General features: G+C 38.1%; 1 protein-coding gene across 2 annotated transcripts in view; it reads right to left on the bottom strand.

Moving 5' to 3' along the window:
* The window catches only part of ZDHHC13 (zinc finger DHHC-type palmitoyltransferase 13), a 52,700-nt gene that overhangs the window by 12,890 nt on the left and 15,067 nt on the right, over positions 1–24,743 (bottom strand). The window contains exons 2-12 of one of the 2 annotated variants that reach the window (XM_055581331.1): positions 23,653–23,798; positions 21,324–21,446; positions 19,034–19,111; positions 17,716–17,860; positions 16,242–16,306; positions 14,736–14,898; positions 14,210–14,335; positions 10,953–11,086; positions 7,736–7,836; positions 1,664–1,788; positions 533–595 (exon numbers count right to left, since the gene is read on the bottom strand). In XM_055581331.1, the coding sequence (XP_055437306.1) occupies positions 533–595; positions 1,664–1,788; positions 7,736–7,836; positions 10,953–11,086; positions 14,210–14,335; positions 14,736–14,898; positions 16,242–16,306; positions 17,716–17,860; positions 19,034–19,111; positions 21,324–21,446; positions 23,653–23,798 (1,269 nt within the window). The remainder of the gene's footprint in view (positions 1–532; positions 596–1,663; positions 1,789–7,735; positions 7,837–10,952; positions 11,087–14,209; positions 14,336–14,735; positions 14,899–16,241; positions 16,307–17,715; positions 17,861–19,033; positions 19,112–21,323; positions 21,447–23,652; positions 23,799–24,743) is intronic. The other variant, XM_055581332.1, reaches the window with a different exon arrangement.

Here is a 24,743-nt window from a genome sequence, read left to right as displayed (position 1 = left end):
CTTTAATTGGGCCATCAACAAGGGGATTTGGAGTCCAGAGCCTACTGATACCGACGAAGGGGAAATGGGGCAGGACCACACAACAGGGTGAGTACCGGACTAAGAGAAAGCGAACACGAGTTACATTTCTGGCTCTGTCAGTAATTTGGGGAAAGTTACTTCCTCTCTTTAGGCCATGAATCCTCAGTTGCTAAATCAAAGGTTTCACTAGGTGGTTTCTAGGGTCACCATGATCCTGAGACTCCAAGTTAGTTCTAACATATGCTTCATGGCAGGAAAAGGCAAACCAAACACACAAAGAGATTCAACTATAGGCAACTTCAAGAGATTATAAACATCATTCTCTTATATGTTCAAGGCAGAAAATTGTTCTGACAGCAATGCGAAATTTAAAAGAAACCAATTTTATACCTGGTAAAAAGAAAGGTGTATAAATATACCAGGAAGATGTGAACAATGCTTACATGAGCATTGTAACAAAGAATTTGCTTTTACTATGGGAAAAGAATTATAGAGGAAAAGACTCACTCACAAGACAGGATGTACAAAATGTTCTGAAGTCCAGACAGCCGGTCTCTGCAAGGGTGATGATACTCTGAAAGACATTAAGTTTGACCTTACATTTGCTTTTTACTGGGGGAATGGATGATGCATGGTTATATACCATTCTCACAGTTCTCTCTCCAAACTGCAATAGCTAGAAAAGCAATTTAGAAGACCTGCCACCATATCATTCTGTGCCTGATATATGTGACTTTTCAAGGCTGCATTTTCAACCACAGTCAATAAATTAGAATGCACAAAAATTGCACCCCCTCCCTGTATTCCATGAATGGCAATGATCTCTCAGTTATAATATGCTAGAGAAAAATAAACACATACATTATACACTCATAAAAAAGGAACAAAAACCACCTATACATCAGAATTGATGGTTATAAGTTCCAAAGGCAGGCTTTCAGGAATACTGGCTTTAGATAACAGAGAAAACAACAATCTCCCCAACTTCTAACATTCATGAGCAATGGGAGACACACCGTGACTCCTGACAATTTCAGTCTGAGGACAAGAAAGGGCATCTCCTCAGCCAGTAAGGAGGAGGACTCCCCTTGGCCTCATTCTAGATACTCTCCATATATTTAATAGGGGAATTTAAGCTGTATGATCATTACCTAAGTATTATTATAAAGAAGCAGGAACTCATATCTACTGACAGAAATTATATCTGAAAAAGTCTTGGTGGTATATTACTGTAATGGAAAATAAAAACATTTTTTAAACGTTCATATAAATAAATGACAGTGAAGAAATCTGTTTGCTGATTTAATTATTCCACATTTACGCTGCACCTATCATTTGCCAGGCTTCCCTGGGTCTCAGAAGAATTCGGCTGTAATGAGGAGACTCGGGTTCGATCCCTGGGTTGGGAAGATCCCCTGGGGAAGGGAATGGCAGTTCACTCCAGTATTCTTGCCTGGAGAATCCCATGGGCAGAGGAGCCTGGCGGGCGACAGTCCATGGGGTCACAAAGAGTTTGTCATGACTGAAGCGACTAACAGACTGATTAGCTGCCAGGCACTGGAGATGCAGTCACAGTAAAAACCGACATGGTTTACCACACCCTTCTACAAAGCAAACCAGTAACATTACAGAGAAAGCTCACCATTTTCTTTTCTTCTTCTGAAGCCTTAGTGAACCCTGGATCAGTTGTCCAAGTCTTGTAGAAAAAATAGAGGAAGGCTACTATGCTGATAATGAAAACGAAATACAAAGGGGTGCCTGCTACATGTGAAAGCCAAGTTAAGGAACATATCAGACTTCCAGTAAGAACAGCCTAATTGTGATGTAGGCACATTTCATCACTGGCGCTTAAGAGTCTCTTCACTCGGCACTCTACTCTTGCCCTTCCTACATACACACACCACTACGTGGACTAACCCTAAAACCTGGTCCCACCCTATGGTCTACTCCTATAGGAATTTGCTCACAGTTGGCTAATAATTATCTCTTCTCATCAGCTGAAACTCATATAAAAGACTGAGAGGAATAGTTGCGGTATATGAAGAACCTCCTAAATACTGAAAAACCTTCCAGATCCAAACAAATTCATATCTAATGGGGTAATTGTGCCTTTCTTGTGCGCATCTAAAATAGTATTTTCTGGTCACCTAATAAATTTTAACAAAACTATTCAAAGAAACAAATCACTGAATTCAGAGATTCTAATTAAAAATATTTCCCTATATATTAGATTAATGCTGGCAAACATTTCTTAATGGAAGTTTAATAACATAAGTCTTGTAGTTGTATTAGGCTGAGTTAATTCAGAAACAAAGAAATTGCTCTCCTTGCTAAGTGGTTACAAATTAGATACTATTTGGAAAGGCAGATATTATGGATAAGTTAAGATAAAGTGTTTCAAAGATAGACATTACCCACTTTGAAGTGCTTTTAAAGTGGTTCAAATCCTTTTGTATCAAAAAGGAAAATTTTGCTCCAGGGAAGGACAAATGAATGTGCAATAATGAACCAATAAGCCAGCAGTAAACCAGTTCTCCTTGTCCAATTAAAATCATTATATTGACACGGTAACTATATCTGCCTTCGGAGGTGTTGCCAAGCTGCCTGGTGCTAAACTTCAGAGTGGAAAAACGTAGCCACAGAACAAACTCTAAACTCTTGCTATTCAAAGTGTGGTCCGTGGACCCACAGCAATGGCTTTACCTGGGAGCTTACTAGAAGGGCAGAGCTCCAGACCTCACCCCAGACCTGCAGAAGCAGACTCTGGAGTTTACCAAGATCCTTAGGGGAGGCACACGCACATTATAGTTTGAGAAGCACTGCTCTTACCCACAAAAAACCAGCACAAACACATCTGGTTCCAGTAGGCAGGAATGATTGGTTTAGCTTATTGGTTTATCTGCAGATGGGCCTGGCTTTATGAGAGACAAGATCCAAAAAAAAAAAAAAGCTATGTGAAATTGAAATTGCATTCCCCTAAAATCCTGATCAACATACATGACACAGTCTCAAAAACCTCCAACTGAATCACAGGATAATCTCATATACTGAGTGGAACAAATTTGGGGCTCCTGTTCCGAATAATCTTTAAAACAAATCCTGCAGAAATTGATGGATTCTCTCCTTCCAAATAAACGGATCCCTTCACTATATTCCCTCACATAAAAACCAAGCATTCTTTGTTCCCATGCCCTTGCTTTGTATGGTTCACTGCTCTCAAGTGTTCCCCACTTTCCCCATCTACTTCTAAAATCATACTTTTAGGATGTCCAAGTCCTAACTGCCTTCAAGACCTTATAGCCTTCCTTTCACTTGAGGTCTTTCCCTGTGGAAAAGGATTCTCTCCCTTCCCTGAACCCAAGAATGTTAATTCTATGGCACTCAGCTCTGGATTATAGTTATCTGTAGACAATTTAACCTCCCCAGTTAGCCTGTGACCCTTTTGTAGCTAAAATATTTCTCAACATGGATCTGAGATCTGCCATTTTATAACTTGGATTAACTGGTTTTCGTTCTTTAGCTCTTTTATATCTACACTGTAGATCTACACTACAGTTGCCCTATAGGCAGATGCTACAGGAGCTGCTTCCAACATTTTTATTAAGTGCTCATTCTGTACAATGCACTGGCTTCCAAATGACAGACTTTCAGGCACTTGAAATTGGAAGGCAGAGCTTACACCTCCAGGATAAGTAGCAATATCACTGCTTGTACAACACGCTTTCCTGCATGTGTTCCTCTGTTCGCCACTGTCTCTTTTCAAAAGAACAGAATGTGAAACAGAGCAAACACATCTCAGGTGTGTCCTGACCAGTGCAGTAGACCGTGAGATGCTGAAGGCTTTTGCCTGGACACTCACATCCTAATACTACTAGACGATACACTGGTTTCCTTGAAAGCCGCATCACTACAGATACCTGGCTGCTAGTCAAAGCTCCCGGCTCTTTTTCATTTGATCTGAAGCTGTGTCATTCTCATCACGATGTGCACTTGTATCACGCTGACTGTCTGAAACTCAGTATTAGGATTTCACATATTTATCCCTCTTAAACTTAACTCAGCTATAGCTGGAATCCCAAACGTCATGTTCAGTGGTTCACCATCTCTTTGCTGAATCTTAATCTTAACCTCCAAACTGAGCAGTAAGACCTTCTCTCCTTCTCTCAAACCTACCTCATAAAAGCCACATATCACTTGCTGTACACTCAAAAGGCACTAAAAGAAACTGTTCATCTCAAGAGCTAACCTAGAGCTGCTCTTAAAATTCCAACATATAACCTTCCACATAGATTTTGTTCATAAGAGTAATTGATAATAATAAAATAATAGTTATTATTTACAGAATGGGGACTATGGTCAGCATTTTACAGACATCCTAACAGAGTAATACATGCAACCACCTGATGAACTTGGTACTGTTATCCCTAATTTATAGGAAAACTGATATTCAATAAAATTATTTGCCCAATGGTACCGTGGCTCAGCAGGTAAAGAATCAGCCTGCAGTGTGGGAGACCTGGGTTCAATCCCTGGGTTGGGAAGATCCCCTGGAGAAGGGAATGGCAACACACTCCAGTACTCTGGCCTGGAGAATCCCACGGAGAGAGGAGCCTGGTGCGCTACAGTCTATGGCGTCCCAAAGAGTCAGACACAACTGAATGACTTTCACTTCACTTCACATAATAACTAGTAAGGAAAAAAAAAAAAAAAGCCAGAACTCCAATTCATTCTGTCTGATTCCAAAGACCACACTCCTTCCACAATGTTCCCAGGCTCTCTTCCCGTGATGGGCAAAGCGGCTGTGGGAGTGGAGGCCCCATGCAATCCAGACATGGCAACACTAGTCTACACCTTCAAGATGGGTCTTTTCAGGGCAGCACCTCAGTGCACACTGAAGGCAGTTCAGATAGCATTTAGCATTCAGCTTGGAAAACACTGATCTGATGGCGCCACCTACTGACTGACCTGGACCCACCAGCAGCAGCCTGGGTGCTTATTAGAATAACTGGCTTCATGCTGTACATGTCAGTAAAATACCTTCCTGCCAACTCCAACATCTTTTAAGATTCTGTCCAGCTATGGAAATCAAATCAGTCCTTCTCATGTTATGACATCTTCACAAATACTGAACAGCAGTAAACTCAGCTGAGTACTAACTAAATACCTCTGTAATTGAGGTTTTCAAACTATGATGGAGTAACATTTTTGTTAATACTGACACTACAAACTCGAAATAATTCAATGTAAAAACTACCACACTTTTTTGATGCAAAATATGAAAGAGCATGAGTTACCCACATTTTAAAAAATCATCAAGAAACACAATTTTTAAACTATGTTTACTCCACTGTGTATGAATTGGTAAATAAAAATATCAGTCAGCCCTTTCAGTACCACATCAATTACCAAAACATTTACTAGCCTTGGGACTTCTATAAATGATAAAGTATTTTTGTATCACATAATATCACCCAAGCCTTTATTAAATGGTGGTCATAAGACCAGTGCTTAAAAAGCTGCCCTCACAGCCATTAAAAAGAATACATTTGCATCAGTTCTAATGAGGTGGATGAAACTGGAGCCTATTATACAGAGTGAAGTAAGCCAGAAAGAAAAACACCAATACACTATACTAACGCATATATATGGAATTTAGAAAGATGGTAACAATAACCCTGTGTACAAGACAGCAAAAGAGACACTGATGTATAGAACAGTCTTATGGACTCTGTGGGAGAGGGAGAGGGTGGGAAGATTTGGGAGAATGGCATTGAAACATGTAAAATATCATGTATGAAACGAGTTGCCAGTCCAGGTTCGATGCACGATACTGGATGCTCGGGGCTAGTGCACTGGGACGACCCAGAGGGATGGTATGGGGAGGGAGGAGGGAGGAGGGTTCAGGATGGGGAACACATGTATACCTGTGGCGGATTCATTTTGATATTTGGCAAAACTAATACAATTTTGTAAAGTATAAAAATAAAATAAAATTAAAAAAAAAAAAAAAGCTGACCTCAAATCAATAATTGAGATGAAAGTTAATGCAATAAGATCTTTTGAAAAGTCAAAATGACCCCCATGGTATACTATGCCATTTATTTAAAGGAATCTGAAAAGTACTAGAGATAACGCTCAGAAATAAAGAGCATCACTAAAGTAAAAACATGCTATAATGAAGGGTGATAAATGCACTCAGAACTCATATGCCTCTCTCACTTTACATTTATTCCAATGAAAAAATAAACTGAGTGAACGCATCTCTCTTATAAGCAGTATTCTTTCTTTTCAAGTATATCACTCCCAGAAAGAGAAATAACAGAGTTAAAGGAATATGCTTAAAGGTACACGTCTTTTCACCACATCCCTTTTCCTGGCCTGTAAGGAAAGCAAGGCTTTTAGTGGCTTCCTAGGGCCCTTTGAGGGAGAGAAAGGAGCCTTGGAAAGAGGTGGGAACTCTGAAAACTGGGGAAAATGCTTCCTTCCTAATGGGAGCTATAAACAGCTATTAACTAAGTTGTACACGACTGAAGCCACTTAGCAGCAGCAGCAGCAGCAACCGCTATCCAAGGCAATGGCTGCTCCTGCTGCTGCTAAATCGCTTCAGTCGTGTCCGACTCTGTGCGACCCCATAGACAGCAGGCCATCAGGCTCCCCCGTCCCGGGATTCTCCAGGTAAGAACACTGGAGTGAGTTGCCATTTCCTTCTCCAATGCATGAAAGTGGAAACCCACTCCAATACTCTTGCCTGGCAAATCCCATGGACAGAGGAGCCTGGTAGGCTGCAGTCCATGGGGTCGCTAGGAGTCAGACCCGACTGAGCGACTTCACTTTCACTTTTCACTTTCATGCATTGGAGAAAGAAATGGCAACCACTCCAGTGTTCTTGCCTGGAGAATCCCAGGAATGGGAGAGCCTGGTGGGCTGCCATCTATGGGGTTGCACAGAGTCGGACACGACTGAAGCGACTTGGCAGCAGCAGCAGCAACCCCTATCCTCACTTTCAGGTGACTGGATTTGGCCTGGGCTCTGCTCCTCAAGTGATAAACCAATCCCTTGGATGAGTTGTTGTTTTTTTAAACTATGAGTTGCCATCCACTAGTAGGTCATGAAAGATTTAAGTGGCCTATGACTCGCATTTTTTAAAAAGGAAATAGAATAAAAAACAAAAATATTAGAGTAAAGCACATATTAGGATGTGCTTTTGTCTCACATATATTTTGGGTGGCAATGCAAATTTATTTTTACTGTGCACTGAAAATCACTGCCTTGGATAATAACACTGCGCTGACCACTGCTGAGGAGGACACATTTCCTTCAGTATTCCACCTATACAGGTAATCTTGGTATCCAGATTTATTAAATGACTATAACTGCTGACCAGTTAAAAGAACCACCTGACCTTAAAGAGAACCTCAAGGCAATACAGTAATTTTTATGGATCTAAATAATTCATAATTCATTCACTGTTTTAATATATTGTTAAACTGTTTCCTTCCTATGTGTAATTAATACTAAACACTTGCTGCTTCCATAGTGTACCCTGAGATCATGTCCAGAATTCAGTAGATTTCCAACATTAAACACAGTCAATCAGGACCATTAAATTAATATAAATTTGATTTGCATTCCCTGGATCTCATCTAGTATCTAAATTTTAGCCATTTTTAAAAGCTAAATGAGATATGCATTCAAATGTAAACTTGAAGGATATCAGGAAAGAATAAGATGAACCAAGTCATAAACATCCAAAAAATGGAACTCAGCAGAAAGACTGTTGGTAAGTATATAAGGCTCTTGTACCCGAGCAAGAACCTAAAAGAAAAAAAGTATAAACATAAGGTATTAGTGAAAGTAAGTATGAATCATATTCATCTTAGTTCTAAATTCCCTTAAATAATAATAACAGTGAAAATAAAGAAGACCTCAGATAATAACAACAGCTTTCACTAAGTGCCATGTGCCACTTTCCACGTTGTAAGAGCTACGCACCATCATCGCTTCATTTTACGTGTGAGAAAACGGAAACACTGGGACTCTCAAAAAGTGAATGTTCTAGTTCCTGTAACTAACTTACACGTTATTTCACTCCCAATAACATTATATTTTCAATTAATCTTTTTCATTTCTATTGAAATACATATTTGTATTTTTGGCATGTTGTATTTTCAAATACACGTTATAGTTTCAAAATGCAAAAATTTAAATCCCTGGAGACTCATCTTCACATTTAACAAGCTAAATGTGAAGCTAGCAGTGTATTTTTGAAACACACGGAGGCACACAACCTTGAGCATTTTTATCCTACAATCAGCTTGCGAAGCAGACACATAACATAAAAAGGTACATACAGGTTATCGGTGGCTCGTGTCATCAAACCCCAACCATCTTGCTTGGATCACAAGCAACGTGGAAGTCCACATAAAACTTACTCAAATGTTTATTATTATAGTTTCAAAAGAAAAGAAAATCTTTTACATTAAATACTCAATACAGTAAATGTATGCATGAATATAGTTTACCTAGATCTATTTTAAAATTTATATCATAAAACAACAATGATTTAACACACATATTAAAGGGTTTTTAAAAAGCTATCAAGATCCTAAGTACAACTATGATAAAATAACACTTGGCAACAAGTAAAGATCCCAAACCTCAGGCCCCCAGTATGCTGCCAGAATAGGCCAACTGGAGCCCACATATCCTTCACAGCATGGCTTGTCTGCAGCAAACTTTGTTTGACCTAATTAAGTGGTGCAGTGAACTATCTTATTTGTAACAGCTTGCTACTACGACCTGTCTACTCCTGACAGGTATCACACAGCAGCCTGGATCAACAAACAACCTCCTGTGGAGCCAGTAAGAGTGGAAGTTTATAGCTGCTTACTCAGTGAAACTGGGACTCTGAAAAGTGGAAGAAATAAAAGTAGAACGGACAAAGCTGCCATATGCATTTGTCTCCCATTTGAACAGTGTCCATATGCTAAGCCTAGCATATGAAGCCCTCAACTCATAAAGTTTCCATATAAATATTTTATAACATGAGTTTCTATTAAAACAAAATCTCAAATGCCCCTATCCTAGGTGAGTAGATATTGTGCCAGCCTTTGTTTTCTCTCTGGAAAAAAGAAAAAAAGTGACTGCAATTTGGCTTACAATTTATTTGAAAACCAAGTCAATCCAATTAGTGGAAAATGAATGAATATCTCTAACTTAGAAATTTTCTGCATAGCAGGCAATTTCAGGCATTTTACTATTTTTCAGAAATTTGAGCTTTTAAATTCATTTCCAGCCTACTGTCCTGCTCTTGAATGACTAAGTGGTAAAATTCCGCTAATGCTTTTTTTTTTTTTTAAATAACAAAAGCAATTCATGCTTATTCCACAAAATGCTGGTAAGCAGACAAAGGACATAGGAACGCTCATAATCACACCCTGAAGACAGCAACATGCACTTTCTTTTAGATCCTCTCTTATAGATCATCATTGTTACATTTTCCTTTCCTTCAGTGACTGAAAACGTTCGACAGGAGAGACAAGTGTCCTACTTGTATGGGCCTTACATTCCAGGAAACAGTAATTAAGTGCCATGGGGGAGGATACAGCACAGCCAGTCAGACACGGCTTGGCTGAGGAGGGGATGCTGGGAGCTGAGGTCCATGAGACGTCTCCTGCTACGTAACAACGCGGTACAGAGCAGAGCCCTTCAGACAGACATACAAGCAAGAGCCAAGGCCCCAGGTAGGTATGAGCTTGATATGTTCTAGAAACAGAAAGAAGGCTGGAGGGCAGTGAAAGTAAGCAATAATGCCAGAGGGGAAGGGGTGACTACATAGCACCTCACAGGCAAGGAGTCTGGATGTCATTCTGAGGACAAGGAGAAGCCACGGGAGGGCTTTATGCAGGGAGAGAAGACAGAAACTGGTTTGCTTTTTAAAAAGCCCACCCTTGATTGCTGAGTGAGGACGAACTACAGTAGGGTAAGAGCTGGAGTCAGGAGATCAGTGAGGAGGCCTGGCCTTAGGAGCCAGCAGAGGAGAGGGCGCGAGCAGACCAACTGGGACAGGGCGGGGAGGGCCCGGGAGAGCACTGGGTGTGGGGGTGAGGAGCAGCGAAGAACAGCGGGGGCAGTAATCCGAGGATGAGACCCATTCTTCATGTAGAAACTGCATGCCGCTCTGCTGAGAAAGGGAGACGAAAAGCAGCGCTGGGTACTGACTACTGAGTACTGGGCATCAGTCATGGTTTTAATCATTATTTTTGTACTAACCACAAGGCAGGCATTGTCATAAACATCATCCTCATCTTAGAGATGAAGAAATCGAGGCACAGAGAGGTAAACCAACTTGCTCAAGGTCAGACTGTCATGTGGTAAAGCGTGACTTGAACCCGGGCAATCTGACTCTTAACTAGCGACTACATATATATGTGTGTGTGTGTGTGTGTGTGTGTATATATATACATGTATATATACATATATATAAATGTAAATATATAAAATGTATATACGTACATTGTTGTTCCTTACCTAAAAAACATTATGAGCTAAAAACTAGCTTAAAATGAATTTAGATTTAGAATAGAAAAAAACAATTTCTGAAAAATGGGCAAAAATGTTTCAAGATGCAAAATAGTTACAAAAATCTTCCCATTATTCATTAACAATTCAAAAAGTGACCCAGGAAAAAAAAGTGAGCTAGGATATTTATTTTCTACCAATTGTCAATGTAATTTAATTACTGGATTGACCGATTTGCTTTTAGTCAAATCATATACCACCAAAGCCCTGCCCTCACACCTTAAGGATCATTCTATGTGATAAGTAACATTCATAGCTCAATAAAAATCTGTGGCTCCAGCTAATAACAGTAAAAAAAGAGTACTCAAATTGGAAATGCAATAACCAGCTTTGCAAAGACTAATACACACCTTGGAAACAAAGACGTCAGAAAAAACAATATTATTAAAAGAAATCCTTTTAAAAGCCAAGAATCTGAATCGAAGTCCAATATGTATCCAACAGCCCACATGGTAATCACAGAAAGTAGCAGCAGCAGGAAGACCTATTAAGAGATTCAGAATTTTAGAACTTAATGGATTTTACCTCCTAAGCACCTAATAATAGTTAGTTGAAAAGCAAAACTATTTCCTAAATATATAGCAAGTTAATATAACAGCACAACACAGTTTTTCTTCAAAATTGCTGATAGATAAATCTGAACTTTAAGAAATTACAAATCTTGAAAGCAATCTTTTAAATCTTACATTAATAAAATGTTGCTTAAACATGTTTAGTTTTGCTGTATTCCACTCCAAGAAATGTTGATCTTCTAGAAAAATGTTAGTGATAGCTGACATTTAAAAAAATAATTTCTTTCAAACAGTATTATATGTCAGGAGGCATAAAGCAAGACAAAAAGATCACACAAAAATCAATATACCCAAGACTCAACAAAGAAAGTACAAGAGTTCCAATCTGGGCGCTGCATGGTGCCATGCCCTAATAAAGAAGGTCAGAAGGAACAAGTCTGCAGGAAAGATGACTTTTATTTAGGGCATGTGGAATTACAGACATCTAGGAGATAGCCAGGGTCAGTCAGAAAAGCAGATCTACCATACAGGTCAAAACTTAGTCTTTAATCAGTACACCGACTGGAAAGACAGGAATGCAAAGCATCCTGAGGACTGTGTGCAGGTGAATAGGGCAGAAGCTTGGCCAACAGAAACCCTCAAGGGGAAAAAAGCTAAGTCCCAAAAGGTAAGTAAGGAAGTGTGACCGGTATGACCAGAAAGGCAGGATGAGGACCAGAAGAAATGTTCCAGTCAAGCAAGGGAAGGGACTTTCAAGAAGAGAGTAGATTCTCAGTGTCATATGTCACATGGAGGTCAAAGTCTGAAACACATCCTCAGGATGCTAATAATATGAGTTTATTCCACAAAGTTAAAAGAAGGAAGCAACACTGTGGCTGTCTGTATTAAAGCCGGACGCCACATCTGTGCAATGTGGTCCCTTAACTCCAGTATGTATGACCTTTATATTCTGCTCTATCTTCTACAATCTTTACTCCTCTAAACCAAATTCTGAGGATGGCTAATTTCAAATGATTGTCTGATTCTTTGCGACACCGTGGACTGTAGCCCACCAGGCTCTTCCGCCCATGGGATTCTCCAGGCAAGAATACTGGAGTGGATTGCCATTTCCTTCTCCAGGGGATCTTCCCGACCCAGGGATCGAACCCAGGTCTCCCACATTGCAGGCAGACGCTTTAACCTCTGAGATACCAGGGAAGTCAATTTCAAATGATAGGAAGTCTTTAATATTCTTCCAATTCTAATTTGCATGATAACACAAAATGAGCAAGTCTAGGGTTGTTTTTTTAAAAGGTAAACTTAGAATCTACATGCAATATAATCTCAGAACAGAAATAATAATTAAATGTGAATCTCACAATTTTAATTGCAGATACAACACTCATGGATGAGCCACAGTATTTCCTTGTTCAACAAATATTCCAGTGTACATCATATGCTAGGCACTGTTCTAGGCACTTGGGAACACATCAATGAATTTAAAGTCTTTCTCTCATGGAGCCTAAATTCTAGCAGGGGAAGACAGACAAACGTACTAAGTGAATTGAAGAAGCTTTCTCTGTATTCTAAAATTCACTTAGTATGTTTGTCTGTTCTAAGGTTTTTGGCTTTTATTCTGGGAGAAAGGGGGAAACATCACAGAATTCTGAGCAGATAAATGATAGGATTTGACTTACATTGTAAGATTCATCTGACTGCTCTGCTGAGAAGAGGCTAGAGGTGAGTGGAGGCAGGAAAATGTCAAGAGCTGCAGGAATTTATTTTGCTGGACCCCAGTGTCATGGTAAAGTGGTGAGAAGGGTCAGATGCCGGATATACACTGAAGGCAGAACTAGCCAATATGTTTTTCTGATGGACTGGATACACGATATGACAAAGAGGCAAAGATAACTGGAGAGTAAGTTGCCACCTGCTGAGATGGGGAAGCTCTGGACGTAATAGTTGGGAGCAGGGGGGAGGACAGATCAGGAGCTCAGTTTTGGATGTTATACTGATGATGCCTTTTGGATGGTGAATGGATAAATCAAGTAGGTAACTGGATAGGTCTGAACTAGAGATACATTTGGGTGTTGTCAACATATAGACAGCATTTAAAGCCATGGAAGGGAAACCACCAAGGGAATGACTAGACAGAAAAGAGGTCCAAGGACAAAACCCTGGGACACTCTACTAATAAAGCAGGGGAGGGAGCAGAAGAGATGGCAAAGGAGACTAGGGAGTAACTGTTATTTCTTTTTTTCTCCCTTCCCATACTTAAATGCAAAATTGGTGTAGTATTCATGGGGATCCTCTGCATAGAAATCTCATGCCTGTTAATCTAGAATCTGAACGTATTCTATACGTTCTGAAGACAACCATATCGTATGTGAAGACATTAAACAGTAAAATCAATCCAATATCCATTTTAATAATACATTCTCTATTACAACTTAGATTTTTCTGGACATAAGAGCAAGCTAACCATTCTAATTTTTTTATCATTCCATTCACTTTTTTGTTGTTGTTGTTGTTCACTTTTAACTTTAGAAGACCACCACTCAGAAGAACTGCCCAGTTAAAAAAAAAGAATAAAGGTTGGGTTTCATCTCTCAAAATTCTGGATGCTTTTAATTTTATGAAGTGACATCATACGCCTGAAGCTTGCAACATTGTCATTTTTTAAGTTTAACTCCTCCTGATTCTAAGAAAACGTTTTGAATGTTATTATTTCCCCTTTGAAAAAAATTTTAATAGGAACAAGTTCTTTAAGAATAATTCCCTATAAAATTCTTTGCAACAAGGATTTTTCCTTTTGTGTCTCTAAGAATCTAAACTATTTGTGTTTCAATTCACTCATGAAATAAACGTGGAAGTATGCTATGGTATTCAAAAGGTAACATGGAGCTGTTGAGCCATCTAGCTGAGAACCAACAATAAATTGCCAGTAAAGTGCCAAATTTCCAACTTTGGGTTACAGGATGTATGGGAAAGATACAATTGGCAGATACAACGCAGCAGTAGGCCAACTCCTTGGTTTTCCCTGATGCCTTTAAACACGAAAACAAATGGACAAAACAGTTCTTAGAGCCCACAGGATAGGCCCTGTATGAAAATACCTCGCATTTCTGCAGCCATCTCCAAAGTCTGAAATTTTTGTTGGCTCGAGTTTTGGCCTCCGTTTTTAGCATGTGAATAATGAGCCGATTTTTGCTCTGCAGGGCCATGTCAAGAGGGGTTTCTCCCTAAAAAAGAAAGAAACAGTTCAATTTTATTTTTGATACAGCACAGGTACTAAACTTTTTTTTTTAATATTTATTTATTTGGCTGAGTCTTGGTTGCGGCACGTGTGATCTTTAGTTGCACATGCAGAATCTTTTATAGCTGTGGAATGCGAACTCTTAGTTGGGGTATGTGGGGCCTAGTTCCCTGACCAGGGATTGAACCCAGGCTCCCTGCATTGGGAGCGTGGAATCTTAGCCACTGAGTCACCAGGGAAGTCCCAATGCTAAACAAGTTTTACAAACTCACAAGAATCATAGATTCAATGTATTTATTCCAAGGGTAGCCAACTATTATTGTTTCTATGTATCTTGTGGTAACTGAAGACATAATAAACTAAGAAAGATAAACACCTGGCCATACCTTAACATTTCGGACATCCAGGCTAGAACCAGCTTCCAAGAGCTTATCAACAGCATTAACATTTCCTGCTGCAACCGCCCAGTGGAGTGGAGTGTTTTGATGTATTTTATCAACTATATTGAGAGAAGGATTAAACTTTAAAAGAAATCCAGTTGGTTCTGGCCTGTCTCAAAACAATAAAACACCAAGGATCATTTATTAGAATGATTTGAAGGGTAAATGTAAATAATGAACCTGTCTGATAATGTATCAATGAACCAATCAGTAAGTATTCTGAAAACTGCAGAACTTCTCTGTGCAGACTTTTATTCTAGGTGCTAATACTGGTGAGGCCCAAGTTGCTGCCCCAAGAGAAATGTATTGTCTGCTACATAATGTAATTTTAACATCAATACAATGGAATAATTGCTTTTGTTTTTCAAATTTTTATTTTCATGCTGCTGATCTAATGGTTAACGTTTTGGCTTTTTTTTTAACTTTGGCCAACGTTAAATGCTATGTAGATAAACCAAAAGCTAACTTCACATTCTCCCTCCAACCACTTATTACATAAAGTGGTATAAAAATGCCCTAAATTATTCACCATAGAAAGTTATGGACTTGAAAGCAGAATTCAATTAAATACTTTTTACTTCATCTTCAACACCTTTACTTCTTTCATGACTACTCAAAAGATTCCTTTAATAAAATAATAATCTATTTTACTCATTCAAGATTTTTAAACATTATACATGACCTGAAAGTTACTAGCAAAGATGACAAAATGCTTTTTGACAAAATTCTACCTCAAATTTGAGTCCTATCACTCTAAGAACTAAAAGGAAATAGCATCAGAACTAACTCAGTTCCTAGGAGCAACATCCTAAGTAAAAGCAGACTCAGAAACTAAGTACAATACTGGAAACAAAACTGATAAAGGACCAAGTGTAGCATGGATTTGAACAGAAGAATAACAGAAGTTGGACAATGTGGTGACCAATAATCACAAGCAGTAATGATAAAACACACAAAAACTTAAATATGTAAGTCACTGATATGAACATAATAAACGTGCTATTTTCATAAGTGCAATTTTCATCAATTGCAATTAATATTTTCAGAGTAGTCAACAATATCAGAGAACCCTCAAACATTGTTTTTTGAAATGCATATTTATCATCGAGATTTCAAATTATGGGAGCATTTAAACCTGTAGCCATTCTTGAGAAACGTAAACTAAGAAATGCAAATTCTGTTAATAAGTATATGCTCTGGAATCTCCAGGTGTTCTGTAAGGAAATTCTTTTCTTATTAGTAGCTTTCAAACTTTTCCCCAAAGCTATCAGAAAACAGAAAATTTATTTCAATGCTGCTTTTCTAACTACAACTACATTAAAAGTGCATGTCACAGTCACAAGACAGAAAACCTTACTTTTTTCAGAATGTTGTGTCACCTCACATAGAATAAGATAGTTAAATTGCTGGAATCAAGAGTCAGAATAAGGCAATTCAATTAAACTTACTTACCCAAGTACTTTGTTAGCTGATAACATGAGAGGTGTCTGCCCGTTTACATCTATCGTATTCACACTCTGTTAAAAAAGAAGAGTTGATCAGCCTAACTGTAAACACAGGTAAGTTACTGTTTTCTCTCTTAGTAGAAGTATCTCTTTAATACATTCAACACCACCAGTGTGTCTACAAGTGTTCAAATATCATTTGAATAAAATAGTGTTCTGTTTCACATCAATAGGGTAAAAATCCACTGATTGCTACAAAATATTTTTAAAGGGAAAAATCTGAATATATGATTTTAAGTGTTGTATGTTGTGAGTGGAAGAAGACTAAGGGACAGAAAAATGTTGATAATCACCATCAAATATGAGACAGTAGAGACCTTAGAAGTTCTCTAGTTTAGACTTTAACTGACATATTAATTCAAACTATCACCTCTTGGACAAAATCATCCAGTCTCTACTTAAACACTTTCAGTAGGAGTGAATTCTACCTTCTGAAGCAAGAATACAAAGTATATTGTATTTTTGGATTTACTATGTTTCAAAGAGTAAAACATGAAAAATTCTTTTCTATTTTTGAGAATACAGGAAATAAAAAGGAAATCATAGCTCCAAGAAGATATGGTCCACTTAAAAAAAAATTGGTCTGGAGTTGAGGTATATAATACCTCAACCAAGGGCCCCCAACCCCCCAAAAAAGTCAGTGACTGAATATTCTTACAGGCCTTGGAGGAAGAAGCCCAAAGTGAAGTAGAAAAGATGACTCTTCATACAGTTTTCCAAAATGAGAACCAAGAGGTTATAATTATTCTACTTGAATTGCTAAGTCTAACAGAAAGTGCTTATTTAAAGACAATACTGTCATTCCAACAGCATTTGTGCAAACATGTCTCCATGCCTGCTACACGAAACTACCGATATCTAAACTAGTTGTTAGCAGAAAGCATATCCCAGGCAAGCAGAACTGACAGTGAAACTCCCACTGCCAACAACCCATAATTTAACCAGTGCCACAAATGAATGTCTCTTAAGGCAAGTCATTTTTCATGGGATTACTTCAGGGAACAATAAGAAACATACATTCAAAGTGGTCTCCACTTGGACTCAAATAATGAAAGCAAATGATGGGTTAACTTGGTGATCTGACTACCATTTCCACCTTCAACCAAAAGAAAAATACAGGCTTTAAAGTCATGTTTTTGAAAAACTCTGCAAATTACTGGGATTACAAGAAAAACTATTATAAGCTTACAAGTTTCAGAAACAACTATTACATGTTACTGAGCTAAATGACCTATCTTTTTTGCTCCAGTGAAGCTGGAAAAGCAGTATTCAATAGTTAGACTTACTGAGGGTAGTATTTGAACATTCAGGTATCTGTAAAAATGATTTTTATACCTTAAAAATGAGGACTATTACTAACGATCCTCTGAGTCCTTTCAGATTTACAACAGCTGCAATACAAAATACGTCTCAAAACATACCTGTCCTTTAGAGATGAGATATGCTATAATGGGCATGTGCTGAAATAACACTGCCAGGTGGATGCCGCAGAATCCCTCTCCATCAATGAGAGCGGGGTCTGCACCATACTGCAGTAATAATATGACCATGGGTAAATGCCCTTGTCTGGAAAAAGAGAGAACAAAAATTATACTGTACTCTATAGTGCAAAAGAGAAGAATTCAGGGAGAAACTAATATTTCTAAGACATGAGGGACTGTGGTTAGATATAAAGAGTATTTCTTAACAGTGCACAGATTTTTAAAACACTGGAGCTTCTCTAAATATCTTTTATGTAGACATTCGAAACTCAGAACTATCTGGACAGTTCTTCTTGAGTGCAGGTAATAAGCTTATTAATAATAACCTCCCAATCTACCTTAAATCTTATGTGTAAGACTACTACCATGTATAAATAATTTTACATAACTAACAATAAAAATGGAAATTAAAAATCACTTGGACTTTGCCATTGTTATTTTAAAAACAAAAAATAATCATGAAACAGGTATGCTGAATGAAGGGTAACAATTCCCAGACCACAGGTGATAATACTGTTCTTAGGTACTACATATTTCTCTTTGAATACAGCTCATTTCTATGTAAAGCACTGTAGCTTAAGGGGATGAGCTAACCCCAGATTCTTCAAAATTCTCGACTCCAGAGAAAAGATTCAACTCCTTGCCTTAAATGAACAATTATCCACTTCACTTTCAGGTTCTTATCAATTCCACCGATCAGAGAGCATGGAGTTAAAATGAAAGATGAAGAAGCTGCTAAGTATCCAAATAGACACTTACTAACTTCAGCTTCAGATGCCAGTACATACCAGGGAAAAGAACTGATGGAGTTTACACTCACTAAACTACCACATTTGTCCAGGTGATCAAATATTAAAAATATTTACTTTGATTTAGTTTGGGCCCTCAATTAAACACAAAAACATCATCTATGGAAACTCTTTAAAAAACTGTATGTTTTTTTTTAATGAAGGGGTAAAAACAAAAGCAAGTCTTTCAAGTGGTCTGTAACTGCAATTCCAATATGAACTACTAGACATATATAGTTATTTAAATGCAAATTAGCTAAAATTAACTAAAATTAAAAACTCAATTCCTTAGTGGCATTAGCCACACTTTACATTTCACATGTGGCTAGTGGCGCTACTTTACTGGACAGCACAAACATTTCCATCTTCACAGAAAATTCTATTGCAAAGTGCTGGTCTTTAATGTTCAGAAAATACATATGTCAGCTTCGATTCTGAACAGCAATTTTAGTATTTAAAGAAACCTTTACCTGATGGCCCAGTGAAGAGGAGTTGAATTTAAATCGCCACCCAACTGATCTACCACAGCGCCTTTTGAAATATAAAACCTGTTAAGAGCAGACATAAGTGAAAATAAGGTTTAAAATTTAAAATTCATACTAAGAAAACCTCCATTTTTCTTAGTAATAAAAGTATTCGAAAACAGAAATTATAATAATGCCCCTCTCTAAAACACTCAGATCTGCAGAAGTCGGAAAGATTCACATAACAGCATCAAACAGATCCCTGGTGAAATATTCTCATCATGTAAGTAATTACTCCTACTGTCATGAGTATTCCTTTACAACTGTACACTAAACACATAATAACTACTCTCTGCTTATTCTAACTACAAAACTCTTGAAATGGTTTATCTTTAAAAGGTTTCTACTACAGATGTTCTACTTAACTTGCAAGAAGAAAGGTGAAACTATGTCACAACTAACAGCTTAAAGTTAGAATTACTATGTGGAAATAATGATGCTAAAAGTAGGTAGCAAAAAAATAACTCAAAATTCTTCCAGAAAAGTTAGACATTTTGAGCATTTCACTCTCTATTTTGGAGGCATTGATGGGATACATTGTATAAAGTGAAACTATAAGGTAAAGAGACTTATTTTCTTCTGTGGCTTACAGGAATTAGTCTCATTATTTCAAAGTGTGCTTCATATACATTATCTAAACAATACACCAGTTTATTTCCACAGAAAAGGAGTATGGCTGTGAGTATATCTCGTTATTCTAACCTTCAGTATATTTTTACTTTCCTAAACCACAAGGATTTTAAATGTGTATAATACAAAACATATACACATTCATGTATACATACACATTTTACATGCTAAGATATAAAAATAAAAAACCCACAGTAGTGCTTTATGTAGGGGAATAATTTTATACAATCTAATACATGCCTAATCTAAAATGTATTCCATATTTAATTTTGCTGTTAAATTATTCCCCTACCCATCCATTCCTCCTAGCATTATTATAATATAACAATTTCAGTGATTCTTTTAAACTTGGTGAAACTATCTGTTCTATTGTGAAAAACATGTTGTTATTGTTCAGTCACTCAATCATGTCCTACTCTGTGTGACCCCATGGACTGCAGCATGCCAGGTTTCCTTGTCCTTCACCATCTCCTGCAGCTTATTCAAACTCATGTCCATTGAGTCAGTGATACCACCCAACCATCTCATCCTCTGTCGTCCCCTTCTCCTCCTGCCTTCAATCTTTCCCAGCATCAGGGTCTTTTCCACTGAGACAGTTCTTCACATCAGGTGGCCAAAGTATTGGAGTTTCAGCTTCAGCACCAGGCCTTCCAATGAATATTCAGGGTTGATTTCCTTAAAAATGGACTGGTTGGATCTCCTTGCACTCCAAGGGACTCTCAAGAGTCTTCTCCAGCACCACAGTTCAAAAGCATCAGTTCTTGGGCGCTCAGCCTTCTTTATGATCCAACTCTCACATGCATACGTGACTACTACAAAAAACACAGCTTGGACTATACGGACCTTTGTCAGCAAAGTAATGTCTCTACTTTTTAATATGCTGTCTAGGTTTGTCATAGCTTTTCTTCCAAGGAGCAAGTGTCTTTTAAAACTTTCAAGGTTGCAGTCACCATCCGCAGTAATTTTGGAGCCTAAGGAAAAAAAGTCTGTTACTGTTTCCATCGTTTCCCCATCTATTTGCCAGGAAGTGATGGAAACAGATGCTACGATCTTAGTTTTTTGAATGTTGAGTTTTAAGTCAGCTTTTTCACTCTCCTCTTTCACCTTCATCAAGAGGCTCTTCAGTTCCTCTTCGCTTTCTGCCATAAGGGTGGTATCATCTGCATACCTGAGGTTATTGATATTTCTACCAGCAATGTTGACTCCAGCTTGTGCTTCATCCAGCCCAGCTTTTTGCATGATGTACTCTGCATATAAGTTAAACAAGCAGAGTGACAATATACAGCTTTGATGCACTCCTTTCCCAGTTTTGAATCAGCCCGTTGTTCCATGTCTAAAAATGTTCAAATTCTTTGCCTGAACTGTGACTTCATTTTTAATTTTTCTTTTTGGGCCAGTGAGAGTCCTGGTCCAAATGATCTCTGAGGTCCTTTTCAATACTATAATAACCATTGTGCATGGTACAAAGTTCAAGCTTTCATTTATAATAAAGGATTAGAGATGGCTCAACATACATACTTGCATTTGAAAAGAGAAAAGACAAATGAAGGAAAGGTTTAGAATTATAAAACACACACTTAATTAACACACATATATCTCATCTTACTTTACAAGATCCAGCCTGTTATTAATGGCAGCCCAATGAAGAAGAGACACATTTTCTTTGTCTGGTTGCCTGACATCATATCCTGCTTCTACCAACTCTTTACATCGTTCAAAAATTCCATATCTGCAATAAGATGGAAGATAAAAAGCATAACTGATACCATTAAAATAATTTCAGCTATCACAATTTCTTTCTTTTACCATGTCTTTATGCAGTGTGTCTTTTGGTCAACACAGAAATATAATAATTAGCAAAGGTATTCACAAAGTGGATGGAATGTAAAGCCAAACAACAGAAGTAAACTTGGCTACTAGCTGATGAGATAGATGAATCTATTTGGACTTACCTGATTTTCCGAAATAAACTTTTAACATTCACAGTTTCCCTCTTTCAATAAGTTTCACTGGATCTTCCACTACGCACCAGGAATGCATGGTGCTGATTCTGGACAATAATCGTATCCCCGAATCAAACAAAGCCCAAGCAATGATCTCACAATAAGGGAGCGAGACTAAAAGCAAACTGGAACGGGGTAAATTCAACAATAAAACATGGACACGGTGTAGGTACAGAAAAGGAAGGAATGATTAGCCCTTCCTGAAGTAGATGGAACACGATATACAAGCTACAAAGGGAAGACATTTCAGGCAGAGGGAATAGCATGTATGAAAACCAGAGATATGAAACTACACGGATACCTGGAGAAATAATAAGCAATTTAGCACCGCAAAAGCATAAAGCATAAGAAAGGCAATGGCAGGAGATGAGGCTAGGAGAGGCAGGCAAAGCCTGCATGATCCTTCTCTGCCATGCTTTGAAATTTAGTCTTTACGGCTCAAGGGGAAGCCAGCGCAGGTTTTAAAGAAGAAAGCACTCAGGCTTTGGGCTGTAAGAAAGATCACATATGTGCAGTATGGAAGCTAATTTTAGGTGAAGACTGAGAGACCAGTTTAGAGGCTCTTGTATTAGAGACAGGTGATCAGCAAAGCGAGCCTCAGAAACAATGGAAAAGGAGGGAAAGATTGAAGGGATATTTAAGAGAGTTATTTAACTATCAGAATGAAAAGCAGGAGAGAAATATCTCTTTTTAATGCTAAAATAATTTTCAAAATCATTCATTAGCTCTATTTCTTTTCAATAGAAACTATTAAGTCCTACTAAACCATGCTGGGAGGGATTGGGGGCAGGAGGAGAAGGGGACGACAGAGGATGAGATATCTGGATGGCATCACTGACTCGATGGATGTGAGTCTGAGTGAACTCCGGGAGTTGGTGATGGACAGGGAGGCCTGGTGTGCTGCGATTCATGGGGTTGCAAAGAGTTGGACACGACTGAGCGACTGAACTGAACTGAAATGAAAGTAGTGGTTCCCAGGGCCTCTAGGGTTAATGTAAATTAGTAATTAGAATATTCAAATAATTGTCAATTACTCTTTAACAAATATAAGCAATATATTAGTCTACATTAAAGCCAAACAGGCTAACTAATCACCAAACATCTTCACTTTTGACAGAAATGATATATATCAAGTTTGTGCAGTAACATCAGTTTCTTTCATGCAGATTAGAAGCTCTGACAGGCAGGCTAAAATTTGATTACTAATAAAGTGGCCTACTAATTAACATAATCTGACAGGTAAAATATTTCAAAACATATTCAATGGCAAGCGATGTGGTAGATGTTAACAATCAGTGAGATCCATGAGGGTGATAATGTTGGAAATTATTTTATGCAAATACCCACAGGTGGAAATCTTAAGGAGAAACTCAAAACATATTTCATTTTCAGTGAAAGCAAAACAACCGACTATAGTTTCAAGTGGTCAGAAAACCTGTTTCTATTTTACTGACTTTCTTCTAGTGTACCCAAGACAATAGCTATACAGAAGGTAATCAATAAATGTTTAAAATACTCATAAATGTGTGAGTTATATTCTTCTATCTCATCTTCATATTTAGGTTGTAGTACATTTTAAAAGCCTAAGATTGTGTGTTTCAAGATCAGAGTCTAGCATGAGTGTCATTTAAAACCATCTGCTCACTCAATGAACATTTACTGAGCACCTAATACAAGACAAACTGTGCAAAAGCACTGGGCTTACAAAGATGAAAAAGACATGGTTTTGCTCAGAAGTTCACAATCTAATGGAAGAGACCCTTAATGAAAAACTAAGCTGCACTGTATCAGCTGCTCTGATGCTGGTCTGACAAGCATACCATCACTGGAGTATGCAGGGAGGAAGGTGTGCACGGGAGTGCCATGGACTGCACATAGGTTATTACAACTCAACACTATCGAAGGATAAAACAAAGCATTAGGAAGACTTACTGAGTAGCTTTTACAATGTCACAGTTACTAGAATCCTCTATAAGAGGAAGAGCTTCTCTCGCCTTGGCAAGTTCTTTGTTTTCGTATGCACAGACTCCATGTCGACCAAATCCTGGAGGGTAGGGGCCATGGCTGTGATTCCTGCACTGAAGAGTAAGAGTAATTTGACAAGGCACAGTAAGAGAATCAATGTCACATTCAACTACATCATAAAGCATTTGGTACTATCAACAATATCCATCAATTAAATGATTTTTTTTTTTCATTCTTAGAGGTATATTCTACAGAAATTTTTCATTTTAATTCTTTTCACTAGGATTAGATGCTTAAGATTAGAAAAGTCCAAACTATGTATTAGGTTGGTGCAAAAGTAATTGCGGTTTTACACTGTTGAACTCTGCCATTCAACACTGGAATACATTCTTAAATAAATGTGGTTATCTTATACATCACTTTAATGCATACTTCTCACTATGTATTTTTGCTAATGACTTATTACCAACTGTTTATATTTATCTTAGACTGTTGAAATGATGTTATACAAAAAGTAAATTCCAGTGATTTTTTAATTCAAGTTCAAAATGGATCACAAGGCAGCAGAGACAACTCGCAACATCAACAGCACACTTGGCTCAGAAATTGCTAATGAACAGTATGTGCAGTGGTGCTTCAAGAAGTTTTGCAAAGGAGACGAGAGCCTCGAAGATGAAGAGCGCAGTGGCAGCCGTCAGAAGTTGACAACGACCAGCAGAGAGCCATCATCAAGCTGATCCTCTTACAGCTACTGAAGGTGCCAAAGAACCCAACATCAACCACTCTATGGTCATTCAGCATTTGAAGCAAACTGGAAAGCTGAAAAAGCTCAGTAAGTGGGTGCTTCATGAGCTAACTGCAAACCAAAAATATCGTTTTGAGGTGTCATCTTCTCGTATTCTACACAACAACAACAAACCATTTGTTGATTGTGATTGTGATGTGCAACAAAAAGTGGATTCCATACAACCCCGGGTGACAATCAGCTCAGTGGTTGGACTGAAAAAAAGCTCCAAAGCACTTCCCAAAGCCAAACTTGCACCAAAATAAAAGGTCAT

The sequence above is a fragment of the Bubalus kerabau genome, chromosome 5 (assembly GCF_029407905.1).
Source record: "Bubalus kerabau isolate K-KA32 ecotype Philippines breed swamp buffalo chromosome 5, PCC_UOA_SB_1v2, whole genome shotgun sequence".
In the NCBI taxonomy this organism is placed as follows: Eukaryota; Metazoa; Chordata; class Mammalia; order Artiodactyla; family Bovidae; genus Bubalus; species Bubalus kerabau.
The sequence above is the reverse complement of the archived record's forward strand: the minus strand, read 5'-3'. Positions and strand labels throughout refer to the sequence as shown.